General features: G+C 52.3%; 2 protein-coding genes across 3 annotated transcripts; one reads left to right on the top strand and one right to left on the bottom strand.

Annotated features, from left to right (window-relative positions):
• The first annotated feature begins 2609 nt into the window (after positions 1-2609).
• Positions 2610-5991, top strand: RRP7A (ribosomal RNA processing 7 homolog A). Of its 2 annotated transcripts, none has more exons than XM_086469799.1 (7): positions 2610-2697; positions 2787-2929; positions 3138-3263; positions 3537-3660; positions 4287-4384; positions 4811-5009; positions 5504-5991. In XM_086469799.1, exons 1-7 carry the CDS (start codon positions 2646-2648, stop codon positions 5587-5589), a joined length of 828 nt encoding a protein of 275 aa, XP_086325925.1. In that variant the 5' UTR covers positions 2610-2645; the 3' UTR covers positions 5590-5991. The 2 variants fall into 2 exon arrangements, with proteins under 2 accessions (XP_086325925.1, XP_086325920.1); XM_086469794.1 differs by having other exon boundaries at positions 2646-2712.
• Positions 5992-7494: 1503 nt separating this feature from the next.
• Positions 7495-13995, bottom strand: SERHL2 (serine hydrolase like 2). Its single transcript, XM_009959997.1, has 11 exons — positions 13848-13995; positions 13661-13774; positions 13052-13093; positions 12291-12310; positions 12017-12091; positions 11090-11199; positions 10740-10819; positions 10350-10384; positions 9498-9574; positions 7926-8019; positions 7495-7611 (listed from the first exon to the last, which is right to left on the bottom strand). Exons 1-11 carry the CDS (start codon positions 13993-13995, stop codon positions 7495-7497), a joined length of 912 nt encoding a protein of 303 aa, XP_009958299.1.
• Positions 13996-15384: the final 1389 nt, after the last annotated feature.

Here is a 15384-nt window from a genome sequence, read left to right as displayed (position 1 = left end):
GAACACGCTTCGAGAGATGTCATCTGGGCAATGTTTGGCCGCTGTGCGGGCATGCTGCTCGCGTGCATGAATTTGGAGGATGATTGCTGCACTTCATGGCTTCAGGGAGAGGTTTCGGAGAGGAGAGGGATTAGCACTGTGAGGAACACGTGGGAGAGGAGTGTGAGGCAAGTCCCATGCAGAGCAGCAAGGATGTATCTGGGCCAGTGAGCATCCGTGAAGAGCCACAGGCCGCTAGGTGGCACTTGCGACACTTCCTTTGTCGGTCAGCGCTATTGCCGTGGACGCTCGAAGTCTCAGTAGCTCCCTTCGTTGGTATTTGTTCAAATTGTATTATAAGAGAGGAAAGCCAAGAGCCACTTCCAGAATCTGGCTGGGGTTTGAACTTGATCCTTGTAGCTAGGAGACTAACCTAATCCGTTCTGTTCAGCTCTGCTGAACTTTAATGAACTCTCTGTAACCCTTGTAGGTCCAGATTCCATTTCTTGGTCAACCCTATGTTTCTTTTGCTTTCTTGTTCTGTATTAACTCTTTGCTCTTACCTAGCTTGTGCAGACCATTCCTCTATCTCACTGTATCCCTTTTAGCCATGGAAATAACTGAGGACTTGACAGGACTTGTTTTTTCTGGAGTACCCTCTTTGATGTGGAAGCCAATGACACCATTATTGGTAGGGTGCTTCGTGTGAACAGCAGATGTTTGTAGCGGAGGGGACCTGAGACAGCTATTGTTCTCCTTTTTTAGATTGCCCGTCAAACACCTGTGTTTTATTAAAAAAGATAATTGGGGGAGGGGGAGGAAACATCAGGGGTTGGAGAAGATAATGTATTATCTGTTTCTGAATAAACGTTTGTTATACAGAGAGTGGATTCTAAGCCTTTTTAGATGCTGTGAAGCAATTAAAGTTAGGTGGAGTTGTTCCAACATTGCATCAAGCATGCTTTTAGAAGAATATAAAAACTTCACATCTGGTAATGTGATGAAGAACAAGAGGAGTATATGGATGAGAGATTTGATACTCATAAGCATTTTAATCTGGATCATTGAAATTATTGATAGCTGGTTCTTGCTACTGAGTGGGAGCAACTTGTGTCCCCACCTAGTTCCAATTTTGTTGTCACAGACGAGAAAAAAACCAGCCTTTGTTATTGACAGCCTAATACTTAAAAAATAATTTTATAAAAACAAATACAGCTGTGGAATCAGGGTACCTATTCTAGGTGAAGTAGAATATTTTCATTATCAGCTAGACAGAAAGCTGTGGAAATGTAAAGATGCATGTATTGTGAGTGCACTTGTCTCTTCTGAAAGAATGAGGAGATTCAAGCATTTTTTTATTAATAAATTCATGTCCATTCCAAAAGCCGGATAGCAAGACACACTTCGTAACTTGAGGTTAAATTGTGCATTGTGTTTAGGTTATCTGTGAGAAATTACGATGCCATTAACATACTTCCTTGGAAGAACTACTGCTGTGTTCTCTAGCTCTGTGATCTATGGCAGGTTGATTTGGGGCTTTTTTGGTTGTTTTGGGGGTTTTGTGTTGTTTGTTTGTTTTAAATTGAAGTCAATGAATGTCTAAACACTACTCCATGATTTGGCTTATAGCAATGTCAGGTGTGCATTGCTCTTCCTGTTCTCAGGCAGCTCTCTAAAGTTACCTTAGGCCTCTAATACTTTGTGGCGTGGCTTCTTTCATCGAGCACGGAAAGAACAGTAACCAGTTATTCCTAGTCCTTTTCAAGTAGTTCACCTTGCAGCTCTCCAGTTTCTCCTGCCTGTCCTGCAATTGTCCTCCTCATTGTGTTTGCATTCCACTGAGCTCATCTGCTGTCTTCTGGCCTCACGTCTGTGCACATGCACCGTCATGCAGCATGGTTGTATCTTTGTTCAGGTTTTTTGCTGGGCTGTTAGAGATTATAAACTGGCATATGAAGCACCAGTCGCTTGCACCAGTTCAAGATGGCTGGCCAGGACTAGCGGTAGGTAATTTGTAACGGTGTGTGTTTCTTTTCCCCTCGCTTTTTCAAAACCAGGATGACTTCTGAAGGGATGCCACAATTTGCAAGTTTGTCTGGTATATTTTTGTAGTTTTTGCATGTACATTTCTTCTGATAATATTCCTTAACTTGGATATTTGGTTGAGCCAACTCTCCATATCATTTCTTACTTTCACTGGCCTTTTTTCACCTTGTATGTCTGTCTTGCTTCGGTATCTTTATTTTTGGAGATGTCCCGTCTTCCATTCAGTCATAAATGTAAGTTCCTCTGTAAAGGTCATGTTTTTTTTCTTTTCCTCATTATCAAGAGCCTTTAAAAAGGGTTGTCCTTAGAGATGTTTTTGCATATTTTTACATATCTTCAAGAGTCATTTCATCTTTTATTTGCCTCTCTGGGATTAAGCACCTTGTTCAAGTCTTCATTTTCAGCACCGTTACAGATGGTGGTGTGCAGTAAGCGTTCTTACAGAGCATCCTCTAAGAAGCTCTGCGGGGGGGGGGGGGGGGGGGGGCTTTTCGTTAACCCCGACCCGGGGGCGGCGGCGGGTCGCTCAGCGCGGGCGCCGCCATTAGCAGCGCCGCGCCGCCGCGGTGAACTACAGCTCCCGGCGGCCCCCGCGCCCCGCCGCTTCCCGCCGAGCTAAGATGGCGGCCGCCGAGGAGCGTGTGGTTGGAGCGGCGCCGCCGGGCTACACGGGTGAGGGGACCCGGGGCAAGGGGGAGGGACAGGGAGCGGGGCCAGGGCCGGGGCGGCAGCGGGGTCTTTAACCGGTGCGTCGCTCGCAGCTCTGGCGGTGAAGTTCGGGGCGCGGCAGCGCTCGCCCCACTGGTTGTTGGTGAAGGAGCACCAGGTGCGGGAAGGGGCCGGCACCGCGCACCCGCCTCGCCGCACCCTCTTCGTCCTCAACGTCCCCCCGTACTGCAGCCCGGTGAGTGGGGCCGGCGGGGCGGGGTCGGGTCGGTCTCACCGAAGGCGGGGCGCGGGGAGGCCGAGGGCATCGCCTCAGGAGCGCGGGGCGGTGGGCGGAGGAGCCCGGCGTGTCCCGCGGCGGCTGTGGGCGGAGGGCCGGGGTGGCGCCGGAGAGAACCGCTCCGGCTGTTCTGTACCGCTGCTTCTCTCTTACTCCCCGCGTCAAGGACTCCCTGTCCAGGCTGTTCACCCGCTGTGGGTCTGTCCAGTCTGTGGACATCTGTGACAAGCCAGAGCCGGGAGAGAAGAAAGAAAAACTGACGTCCAAATTCTTCAACCGCAAAACTGTAACGGTAAAGCTCGGGGCGGGGAGGGGGGAACACCGGTGCTGTAGTGGTCAGGGTGGAAAAGATCGTAAGCGCTGAGTGGCACTACTTGGAACATGAGGTATGGGAAACCATTTGGGGTTATCAGGTGATGTGATTACTTATTTAAGTTTACATTATCTTATTTGCTGTCCTATTGCAACTTGTGGTTTGATTTTGATTTTTTTTGTGCTGCAGCTCCTTGCTGCATCACCAGTGTCCCCTAAGCATCTGACAGGCCTAGGTGTCTTTTTCTTTTAGGGATTTCGAGTAGCATACGTGGTGTTCAGGAAACCAGCTGGAGTCCAGGCAGCCAAGGCCCTGTCACGGGAAGGTCCCTTGCTGATATCAACAGAGAGTCACCCCGTGAAAACCGGCGTTAGCAGTAAGTCAGCCCTAGCTATCTTCCTGCTAGCTAGGAAGAGCTGTACTCATTCCTTGCTGAATCCTACCCTGCATGTCCCAGACTAATTCTCACCATTCTGTACTGAGCCAGGAGACATCCTGTGTTTTCTTGTCCTGCTTTTATTAATAATAAGGTAGCAATCTTGTTGTACCAGGCATTGTAGTCTGGTCCAGTTACCCAATGGGGGAATGGGATCACTTCGTACAGTTTTTCCTGATATCTTTTCAGTATCACGTAGATTTGGAAAAACTGGCTGTGTCTTGCCCTTAAAATGGAATCCAGATTCAATAACAGGCACCAGGTGTCTGTTCAGATGACAGCACTTCAGATCTGACCCCTTGACAGGAAGGCAGCCCTAAATGTTGCATCTCTTGGGCTCAAGGCTAGCCCACTTCTGCCTGGGAAAGTTGCAAGTTCTTACCATTGCTTACTCGCTGGGGCCTGGCTTGCAAGTTGGTTGGGCTGTGGCAGTGGGGAGGCTGAACAGGAATGGGAACAGAGCGTGTCCTTCCCCACAGCGGTTCTCTCTAGAGCTGCCTGAAGGTGTCACACTAGGGCTTGCTTCTAACAGAGGCTATTGCTGACTTCTGCCCTCTCTGTCTCAGAGTGGATCGCCAGCTATGCGGCCTCCGTCGTGGATCCGGAGGAGCTGAAGGCTGAGGTGGATGCCTACATGCAAGACTACGACAAAAAGATAGCAGAGGTGAGGCCAGGCTGGGGAGGGAACCCAGCTAAGCAGTTTGTTTGGGGAGAGGAAAGGAAGAGAGAAGATCTGTCAGTGCCCCAGCCTCAAGTGGAAAGGGCAGAGGGAAACACCCTGTTTGGCAGGATTGTTTTGCTCCCAGTTGCTGGTGGGCAGCCGGGTCCTGGTTTGGTCCACAACGCCTGACCCTTCCACCCAGGGCTTACGGTAGGTATCCACAGATAAATCCTGGGTCCTGGCTGGCGTGCAGTGTTGTGACTGCGAGCTGAGCGCCTGCGTCGTTGGTCCCACGCCTTCCTTCACCTCTTGTCCAGGAGCAGGAGCTGTAGTTTTGCACGTGTTTAAGGGGGGGCTGTGGGGGAGCCATGGATCAGGCTGGCTGGCACCCCATCTGCACTGAACTGCTTCGCCCTCCTGTCTTTACAGGAAGAAGCCAAAGCGGCCAAGGAGGAGGGTGTTCCGGATGAGGAGGGCTGGGTGAAGGTAACGCGAAAGGGCCGGAAGCCTGGCCTGCCCCGGACAGAGGCTGCCAACCTGCGGGTGCTGGAGAGGGAGAAACAGAAACGGGCCCGCAAAGAGCTTCTCAACTTCTATGCCTGGCAGCATCGCGAGACCAAGAGAGAGCGTGAGTGTCCGAGTCTCCTCCTACCCCTGCCCGCCTGTCTTGTCTCTTACGCTGTGGCCCAAAGAGCGTCTTTTTTTCCTTCGGTAGAGGCTAGTCCAGCCGCAGGTGAACAGTTGGCCGGCTGGTGGCGCGAATGGCCTCGCCAGCCCTTGGGGGCCCCTTGTCACCACCTGTCCTAGCAACAAGGGCTGCTGGAATATTTTGCGGGAGAGCGCGCAGGTCGTGGTTTTCAAATAGGCTTTTCTTCAGTCTGCACAAAGGCAGCAATTGCGAGGGAAAAGTAGCCCCTTTCCTCCCCAAGAGGGAGCTGCAGCACTGCCGGAGATGAACGGCCAGAGCCGCAGCTTGGCACTGGGGCACAAAAGGACCTGCTCTGGGAAGTGTGTGTTTGCGGGTGTCGGGGCTGAGTCCCTCCTGGTGTGTGGGAGTGAAGCTCCTCAGCAGAGGGAGATCTGCTGCTCCTCTCTGACCTGGCTTTTTTCTCCCTGTTTCAGACATTGCCCAGTTGAGGAAGAAATTTGAGGAGGATAAGCAGAGAATCGCGCTGATGCGAGCCCAGCGCAAGTTTCGGCCGTACTAAGCTATTCCTCAGGTGCCTGTGCTGGAGAGGGCGGGAGAGATGCCTGTGGACTCCACGTGCCAAAGGATTCTGAGGAATTGAGGCAGCCTCAGGTTGTCCCTGTCCTTGGATCTGAAATGGGAGATCCCAGCAGCTGCCGCTGGAGGGGGCGTTTTCCTTCGCTCGCACCTCTGTCCTCCTCCTCTCCCGGCCATCGTGCCGCCCTGTGGCACCACTTCCAGGGTGCTCGGGTGGTGAGAGCTGGGATTGACCTGGCACAGCCTCTGCAGGGGCAGGCAATGGCTGAAGAACTGTAAATAAACTGCTGCTACGTTCTCAAAACATGGGAATGCCTCTCCCCCTTGGTCTGCTGTGGGGGACAGCTTCTTGTGTGCTGGGGGGCAATAAAAGTCGTGGCTTGTATGCTGGTGCTCCTTTGCACGTGTTATCTGAGGGTGAGTAAGAAGAGGAGGGAAGTGACCTTGGGAAAAGCCCAACTGGGAAGTTCCCAGACCCGTTGTGATAAGGAAAGATCAGTGGTTTGGTACAGAGCCCTACCCCTTCCCTTGGTATTTCCCTCCCAGGCAGCTCCCTCTCAGCCAGTGCTGAGGTGCCCAGTCTTCCAGCTGCGTGTGGGCTTCTACAGCCATGGCTAGCCTGGGCTATGGGAACTTCTGGAACAAAGTAAGGTGGCAGCCTGGCTTTGGAGGGACAAACCAGTCTTAAGCTGTCACCAGCCCACAGGGGGCAGGTAAGGACGGTGACGGGCACATCCAGCTGCGGGACAATGCTTTTGTGCTGCCCATATAACATTTGTGCAGCTTCGGACTTGCTGATTGTTCACCCCAGCACAACCTGTGATCAGAAAGGGGGTGTAACCCACCCAACCCCCAGGCTTTTACGCATTTCTTTTACTGCCTGCAGCCTCGATACAGGTGTGACCGTGAATGGAAGGTGGAAATGCTGGCAAGTTCCACAGAGCTGGTTAAAACGCATTTACCCTCCCCTAGAAAACCCACTGCAAACACAGTTTCCATTGCATAGGGAGACTGCCAGGCCTGCATGCTTCAGCTGGCTTTCTCCATCAATTTAACCAGGAGGCAGATGGATCCTTAACAAGCTCCATCTAAAGCAGACACATGCAAAAATCTAAAGAGGCATTTTAGCTGCTTGGGTGAGCATCCCAAAAGAAGGGAGGTTCACTCTCCTACAGAGTCAAGAAGACAGAGTTAACATTGGGAGATTAATCTTTATTTGGAAGGCCAGAAGTCACCTTTGCCAACTTTTCCATTATTAGTAGTTCTCCCAGCTGCTTTAGCTAAAGGATTAGTGACTCATTCCCTAGGAGTTCATTAAAATTGTCTTCTGTGCCCAGGTGAGCTTTTATTTAAGCTGATTTTGAAAAAAAGCAGCAGCTTTCACAGTAGAACAGAGACACTGAGGCTTTCTGAGCTCAGGCACCCACAGAAGTGAGCAGGCACTGTTTTTTCAGTAGGTCTAATCCTGGGAGGAGACTGGTCACACCATCCTCAGGGAGGAGGTAAGATGAGCCCAGTGTCTCTTGCAATGCTGCAGCTGGTGCTGCTGCTCCCACAGAGGATGCTTCTGCCTGTATTCCTGCTCCCACTCCAGGGTGCAAGTCAGGAGTAGGCAAGGGGAGCGCCACTCTGGGCTTCTATCCCTGTACTCAACAGAGCTGGAAGTGGAGAAAGGATTCCTTTTCCCTTTGACAACTGAGGTACTTTGCTCAGCTCTCCTCTAGGCAAGCCCTGGCAGATCTGCCGCTTCCACCCTGCACTGAGCTAAGCTTAGGAAGGAGTATCATGAAACTGATGTTGGATGCAAGGTAGGAATGGTGACAATTCCTCCAGAACCTGCTGTTTTTAGCTCCCTGTTCTCCTGGAGTGCTGTGGCAGTGAGGGCTTCCTAGAGCCGGGCTCTGGTGTTCTGTGCCGTCAGGAAGTTGCCGATGATCCCAGACACCACCTCGGGCTCGTTCAGGTGCACAAAATGACTCCCAGGCACCTCTACTAGCTGGATCTGCTGGAGGGAAAGGACACAAGATGATGTCAACCAGGAAAGTGTTCCCTCAGGCAAGCTGTGCTGGCTGTGTGGCACTCGGAGGGGTGGGGCGCAAGTGAGGCAGGACAGGGATGGGAGGACCAGGGAAGAGCCGGGTCCAGAGGGCAGTACTAACTTGGGGGCAAAGCTGGCTCCCCCACCCCCCCTGTGAGGGCTGTGCCCTTCAGGACAAACCACCTAGTGGAGGGTGTCCACCAAGGTGAGCTGCTGCCTCGCTGCTGCTCCCAGGTTGGTGGCACGTAGGGTAGAGATGCAAGGATGGAGTTTGCTCTCACCTCTTTGAGGGTAGACTCCAACTCCTGCCGTAGGAGTTTCATAAAGTGATTGTAGCTGTCTATCTTCTCCAGTACTAAGAGTCCATCTTGTGCTCTGAAAAGGAACAGCAAGGCTCAGTACAGCCCACAGTGTCCTTCCCTTTGTCTTTGCTGCTGTCCCAGGCAGAAGCGGTATCCCCGAGACAGTGGAGCAACTGACCCAACTGGTCTTTCCAGGCTGCTTGTAGAAAGTAGGGTTACAGGGTCATACATGGCAGTCAGAGGAGCAGCTGTTTTCTACCAAGCTATCTGTTTAAAACCTTGGGTGAGTGCCTAGTAGTCAGTGTGGAGAGTGGTTAAATATTGTCCCCCCAGGGCTGGCTCCTTAACTGGTCTGAGCACATCATTCCCCATCCTCACCCCGTCTTTTGCTCTTAACTTTTTCCTTCCATAGAGCTTCTGCATCTTCCCTCTGTCCTTTCCCCCCCCCCCTCCATGCTGCTGTTTTAAACAGGGTGTGCCCTGCTTGGAGAGGGAGGTACCAGGGCAGTCCTCCTGGAGAAGACAGCATCAGACCTCCTGCAGAGCCAAGATCATGCTGTCTCCTACAGTGCTGCAGGTGATGGGACAAGAGGACATCCCAGGCTCAAAGGCACGTATTCCGTACGGCCTAGAGGACCTCTCCTCACTATGATGTTGCATTTCTGGACAAGCAGGAAAATCCTTAAGCTCTTATGATTTCAACAGACCAGGGAAACCAAAACTGCACCTCATTTCTCGACTTCTAGCACTTCCTCTCATTTCCCAGAGGGTCTTTTAACAGCACCGCACGGGCCAAGGTAGCCAGAGCCCTGCACATCTTGCCCTCCAAGGACTTGGGAAAAATGCAGAGGAGGACTGACAGAACCAGCCAGCCACCCAGACAGCTTAACAGCTTGTGGGGCTCTGCGCAAGGTACCGGCTACCTCCCACAGCTTCTCCCTGCCCCGGGCACCCAGGGGAGAGCTTGCAGGAGCTGGGTCAGGCCAGGGGCTCCAGGACCAACTGGAGGAGGTGGAGGCTGCTGTGGTTTCACCTGTTTGCTCAGGCAAGAGGTTTCAGGGGCTGGAGAAGGGGGCAGGCTGGGTTGCTGTGACTGGGGGAGAAGAGCCAGGCCAAGGAGGAAAGCAAGCGGGAGCGGTGCTGCGGAGGGTTGCGTGTTTGCCAGGATGGCCCCTTGCTGCAGGGCCACGGGATGGAAAGCCACGGGATGGAAACTTGAAGGTGGGAGCATGGGGAGTACTGGGCAGGACTCGCACTTCCTCGGTCAGCATTGCACCAGGGAGGCCCAGCCTGAAAGCACAGCGCCACGCCAGGGGGAGGACGTTCCAGCTGCTCTTTGCCTGCTCCAGGAGCCTGCCCAGCCCAGGGCAGGGATGGGGAACGAGGAAATGCTTCTCACATGTGAGGCTGTACTGTTGTGCCAACTGGCCTGAAGGCCTGGGTGGCCGCTGCAGAGGAGGGAGTAGCGGAGGACTCCCGTCTAACCTTCCTTCCCTCCACCCAGGGCTGCAGGGAGGCAGCAGGGGTTGGTTTGGCTTGTGCCTCACTCACAAAATGATGAGAATACGGTCCTGGACCTTCCGCAGGATCTTCACACACTGCTCCACCGTGAAGGACTCTCGACTCTGCTGCAGGTGCAAAGACAAAGAGAGTGGCAAAGGTCAGGGACAGCAGCTGGGGGCAGAGGGTGTCCCCGACCCCTGCTGCACGAGCGGCTCTGAAGGCAAAAGTGGCTGCGGGCCCGAAGCTGCCATGCTGGGACACGATGGGCGGCCAGGCTGCGCACAAGAGTAGCTGGCTCTGCAAAGGCTCCTTCTGTCCAGCTGTGTTTCAGGGCTGCCAACAATGCTGCCTGCTGGGATGCAGCACATATGGGAATGATCTCATAGCAGAGAAAAGCTTTAAAAATCCTTTTACTGAAAAGGAGACAGTACACTACTCTGGCTTTCATACCCTGGCAGTAGCACAGGTAGAGGAGGCCCTACTTGCTCAGAAGTGACACAAAGCTATCAAAATATCAAACATAAGGACTTTGCTTCACTCTCTCTTCCCTTCTTACGCAGGTGACCTGACAAAGAAGCTGACCGAAAGCATCCATCCATCTGATGCCTGAAGAGTTATAATGGCAGGAAAATGTGGCCAGGGGGCCCTGGGGCAGACGAACTGCTAAAAAAAAATCAGTAACATTTTCCAGTGATTCTGTAAGCTGAGTCAGTTAATGATCGAGTGCAGGATCTTTTAACAGCAGCATTTAAAAGAGATGTGGGAATTAGGGAAGCAGAAAGTGAACGGCTGGGTGGAGGCAGGGCCTGGGCTCAGTGAGTGGGCCTCCACTATCTCTGAGTTTTCCATAAGCTCAGGGCTCAGAAGCAGTAGGGGGCACGTCAGAAGAGCAATGCTCACCGTATGGACTCTCATGTCTCTGTTATACACCAGCCCTGGAACGAAAAAAAAAAAAAACAAGAGGAGGTTTTTGTGTCTCACAGGAGCAGGAGTTGCTCTGTTTCTTCTCTCCTCTGGGGTCCGCCCAAGACTTTTTGAGACAGGAGGAATAGGATTAATTCCTTTTTTTGATATATTTTCTTTAGCTGTTCTAGGACTTGAGAACCAACCCCAGTTGCTGGGAATGGAGAGCTCTGCCTCTAGACTTCCTTGATTCCATTCAGGCTGTGGAAACTTGCAGCTAGGGCACCCTGTACCCGGTGGAAGACAATGGCTGTTGGCTCCGCTCCCTTCCCACACCCAGTGTTGGCCCAGCACTGTGATGAGCCCTGTCTCCACGCAGCCCCTTACCAGCGGGTGTCTCAGTTGCTCCTCGCTGCAGTAGGATTGCCCCACCCTCTGCTGTCAGATGTCTGTTTGCTTCTAAGAGCCTGGGGGAGACATGGCAGAGAGATTGTTCTGCTGGAAAAGGGAGGAAGCGAAGCGAAAATGGCATGACAAGGTGACAGCGAGCTCTCAGGCTGCTTCAGAAAAGAGCAAGAAGAAGCAGCAGTTTCTGGCAGCAGAAGCAAAAGGTCTTGCCGAGATTCCAGAGGACTTGGAAGGCCAAGTACAGGGACAGTTTCGCTTTCTCGTTCATGCAGCTGTAACTGTGCAAAGCGAGGGCAGGCAGCAAATGAAGAGGACAGATGGGAACGCACCTCTGCAATGCTGCTTCACGGCTCCGTGCTTTGGGAGTTTGCTGCTTTGCCTCTAGGCTCAGTAAGGTGTCAATCGCCATCCGTTCTGATTTCAGCCACACCTCAGTGTCCTGAAACAAAGACAGGTAGGGAATAGGAGTAACCCCTCTCTTCTGAATTGTTTTACCCCTTATCAGAGGATAAAAGAGGGCATTTCACCCTTCAGCATCCCTCAAAACCAGTACCAGTTATGGACATCATATTAAAAATGCCCATTTCTGTGGAAAAGGGAACAGCAATACTTAAAAGGCAAGGTAGGAGCAGAAAGCTAAGCACTACTGTAAAGAACTTACTAACTTTTTACCCTTGCAACCTTTTCTGCCCCTTCCTACCTCACTTCTGAGTTGAGGAAAACTGTCCAAAAGAACAAGCAAAATCTGGTATCTTTTGTCTCTCTGACCCTGGGCTTCTGTCTCACTTCGGCCAGCCAAAGCCCCAGCATCGGGTAGCAGCGATGGCAGGTTGGGAATGTAGTTTTATGTCCTGCCACACACAGAAAAAGAAATCGGCCAATCTTGCACCCAGGTCACCCAACAAGCTGTTGGCAAAGACAGCCTCAGCTGGCAGTTGCTTGGCCAGAGGTTCCGGTTTCCTTTGTACAAGGGCATAGCACAGACAAGTGAATTTTGGTGCTAAGGGACTGCAGGATGTGGAGCACTACCAACCGTTCCCCAAGGGCCACCCTAAGCAGGGACCTCAGTCCATGCAACAAGAAGCAGATCTGTGCCTGCCAAAAGGAAAAGCCCTGAGACTTGTGTGACCTGCCAAGAACTGGTCACATCAGTGCTTTCTCTAAACAAATGAAAGAAAAAAAAAAAAAAAATAGGTTGTGGTTGGTTTTTTTTTTTTAATTTAAAAAAGGGAGGGGAAGAACACGTGAAATCTAACCTCTGGAGCTAGCAGAAAGCCAAGACTTTCCAGCAGGATCAGCTTGTCCACCAGCTCAGGATAAAGGAAACAGAACTGAGGAGAGATGAAACAATGTAAGAGAAAGAGAGAAGCTGAGCATTGAGTGATATCTTCGTCCTGCTACACTGGAGAGAGGGTCAGGGAAGGGCCTCTCCTCCCCTGAGATCCAAGTCCCACACAATTTGTCCATTCCTCTCCACTTGTTCCAGGTGCAGAAATCACAAACCCCATGAAGAACGGATGCTTTACTCACCATTCCTGCCACAGACCCACCTGCAAAGGAGAGAAGAGTGCTCAGTTATGCACAGGACACACCCTGGTGACAGAAACTCCCCTTCCCCACAGCAGGAGCTGCTTTAGAAGCAGAAATGCACGTTGTACCAAGGAACAAAGCCCCAGCTGCAGAGTATAGAGCTCTCCCAGCAGGCAGGATGCAGGCAGAGAGCAGGGCTCTGGCCCAGCTGGACTCCCCATCCTGCACCATCCCCATCTCCCTCTCAGGCAGCAAAGGCCAAGGAGGAGCTACTAGTCACAAGGGTATGGTGTGCAGGTCCTGTGAGCTGTGGCTACAGCAGCCCTGGGGAGTGAAACCCAAATCGTGGCAAAACCCAATCACGTCCCAAGCACCAAGGGATAGAGCCTGGAGTCTGGTTCTCCTCAGCAAGCTCCATGACCCACCACGAAGGGCCCTGTTGGTCCCAGGCTTTGTGGCCTTGCAGGGATCAGGCACGAAGGCCTGCTGTGAATTCTGCCGTAGCTTTGCCCTTGACTGTTCCCTCCTGGGGGGGTGGGGAAAAGGCCCACAGCAAGAGTTACCACTGTTTGTACTACAGGGTCTTGAAAGCAGAGGCATTTCAAACAAGGGCACAGATTTTTTAATCACTCAAGCAGTAACCTGGTACTTGACAGAATATAATAAATATTCCAACCCAGATCCTAGCAGCATGTCTTGTAAGTTAATTTCTATTCCTATTTCTATGAATCTTAAGGCTTACAAGGACAAGAGCTACTTACCCATACTGTGACCCATCAGGGTGAACCGTCTCCACTGCAAGGCTAAGTGGCAACAGACAAAAACAGACAGTGCTGCATTAGAAACCAGAGCAGCAGCATCTTGCTGCTTTTCCACCAACACAGGCCCCTTCTCCCAGGAGGGCTTTTGCACTGCTTAATTTGCTTCCTAATCCAGAAATGAGGTGGCTAAGTAGGCCAGTTTTTAAAGAAAAAGACCATCCACCACCTCATTTCCTTGGTAGTTAAGTCACGTCACTCTTAAGCTCTCTCTGTATACTAAAGCAAGCAGAGTCTCCAGCTTACACCTAACACAGGTTAGAGGTCACTGGCTGCTTACAAAAAGTCATCCACCACTCTGCCACTACTGCTTTTTAGTATAGAAACACTTGCTTCCCAGGGCTTCCTGTTTCTTCCTCTCACAAAATAGTGAGAAAGAGGGGTGCTCATTCAGTCTGTGCTCACAAAGCACGGGCTAACATCAGGCTGAGGAGAAGCAGAGGGAATTGACCCCTCTCCTGGCAGTAAGTGCTGTCTGCTTGTTCTAAGGAGCAGGAGCAATATAGCACCCCCTGCACAAACATCCCCTCAAGGGTCCCTTCAACTACCCACCTGCTGTCACCCGGCGCACATCGCTCACGTAATCCAGAAAATGGTAGGGGGAGCCTGCAGGCCGGTGGGATGACAAGCCATGGCCAGAAAAATCCATTGCCACGTAATAGCAACCTGAAAGGGAGAGAGAGTATCAGATGTGCAGCCCTGCAACACAACGAGAACCATCCTGCTGAGCCAGACCTACCTTTGGGGAGCAGTGGAATGAGCTTGTCAAAGGTGTTGGCGTTGTCCAGCCAGCCGTGCAAGCACAGCACAGGGTATCCTTCAGAGGGTCCCCAGGCCTTGGCTGCCACATGACCCCAGGGCACAGGGAACTTCAACTCTGAGAACATGCCCAAAATAGAGTGCTCACAACTGATGTCCCTGGAGAGCCACGTGCTCCGAGTAGGTCCCAAGGATCTTGTTAATGGCCCAGAGCTCTGAAAAGAGTAATACAGGTCTTTAGTAACTCACCAACCTCCTGTGGTCTTAATTAGCAGCTTGCTGATTTATAGCTCCCCATTCAACATCCCAAGCTGCCATCCCTGCCTGCCTGTTTGGGGAATCCTCCTCCCAGCACGTACTAGCGATGCTCCTAGGAAGAAACAAGCTTTCCCTACGCAGGAAGACAAAGCCTCCTCTCTGTGTCTCTGCAGCAGCTGGAACCTGACCAGAAGGCGCAGATGATCTGGCAAGAGGGAACCACGCGGAATTCCCCCAGCTAGCTGCAGTCAGCCAGGAACCTGTCCTGAACCAAAAAGACCATTTCGGGAATAAGGATGCTGCCGCCAGTACTAGACTGTTACCACCTTCTCCTCTTTTACCTTGGTGCTTCCCCTCTTTCACACCACCAGTCGGCACCTTCAAGAGAGTAGCTGGCTACATGCCACACGGGCAGTCACTGCTGCCACCTTCCCATGCACTCCTCAGGGTCAGGGACCCTGCAAGGGATACGGGTCCACAGCCTGCCAGGCACCTGCTCGACCTCAAACCCATCTCATCACTGCCCATCTGCCTGGCAATCACTGAGCTACATCTGACTCTTACTGAATCCCAGGCTCCTGAGCAAACTCCTCGGTGCTACCCAGACTCTGGGGATCTTCCAGGGGTGGTTTGAATAGCTCCCCTTTATCCCCCAGTCCTTCTGACCCCTCGGGCCCCTCATGGGCAGCCTGACTATCCCCACCCCCAAGTCTCTTATGCCATAACCCCTTTTCAGTGACTTGTCTCAGGTCTCTGCTCCCTTAAATAGCACCCTGAGACCCCACAGCAACTAAATCACTCTACAGCAAGTCCCTCCAGAGCACATACCTCTGTGTGAGGACAGAGGGGGCGGGCTGAGAGGGGAGGCTGCTGTCAGGCCCCTGAGAGCACTTACAGGCCCTAATGGTCCCCATCAGCCACACCTGGGGCCTCCCCTACATCTTTCCCTCCTGCCCATGAGCCTATTTAAGCTCAGCCGAGGACCAGCCCCAGGAATGCTGCAGGAGTGCTGGTCTCCAGTAGCAATGTCTTAGCTCTGGGAACCATGGCCCTGCCTGCTGATTCTGGAGTTGTGTCTGATCCTGGTTGCCCTTGCTGGGCCTGACAATTGTGGGTGACTTGCTGGTGTGGCCACGGACTCTGTCCCATCCTCACGCAGCAGCCCACGGACTCTGTCCCATCCTCACGCACCAGCCCACGGACTCTGTCCCATCCTCACACACTAGTCCATGGATTCTGCCTCATCCTCAAACACTAGC

This window comes from Leptosomus discolor, chromosome 1 (genome assembly GCF_034619465.1).
Source record: "Leptosomus discolor isolate bLepDis1 chromosome 1, bLepDis1.hap2, whole genome shotgun sequence".
NCBI lineage: Eukaryota > Metazoa > Chordata > Aves > Leptosomiformes > Leptosomidae > Leptosomus > Leptosomus discolor.
The sequence above is the reverse complement of the archived record's forward strand: the minus strand, read 5'-3'. Positions and strand labels throughout refer to the sequence as shown.

Coding starts and splice junctions, on each gene's coding strand:
- RRP7A (XM_086469794.1), top strand. CDS start 2,646: ATGGCGGCCGCCGAGGAGCGTGTGGTTGGAGCGGCGCCGCCGGGCTAC. Junction 2,930..3,137: donor TCCCCCCGTACTGCAGCCCG/GTGAGTGGGGCC, acceptor CCCCGCGTCAAG/GACTCCCTGTCCAGGCTGTT. Junction 3,264..3,536: donor TCAACCGCAAAACTGTAACG/GTAAAGCTCGGG, acceptor TTTTTCTTTTAG/GGATTTCGAGTAGCATACGT.
- SERHL2 (XM_009959997.1), bottom strand. CDS start 13,995: ATGTTCTCAGAGTTGAAGTTCCCTGTGCCCTGGGGTCATGTGGCAGCC. Junction 10,385..10,739: donor AGCAACTGAGACACCCGCTG/GTAAGGGGCTGC, acceptor TTTTCGTTCCAG/GGCTGGTGTATAACAGAGAC. Junction 8,020..9,497: donor GACCGTATTCTCATCATTTT/GTGAGTGAGGCA, acceptor GTTCCTTTTCAG/AGCACAAGATGGACTCTTAG.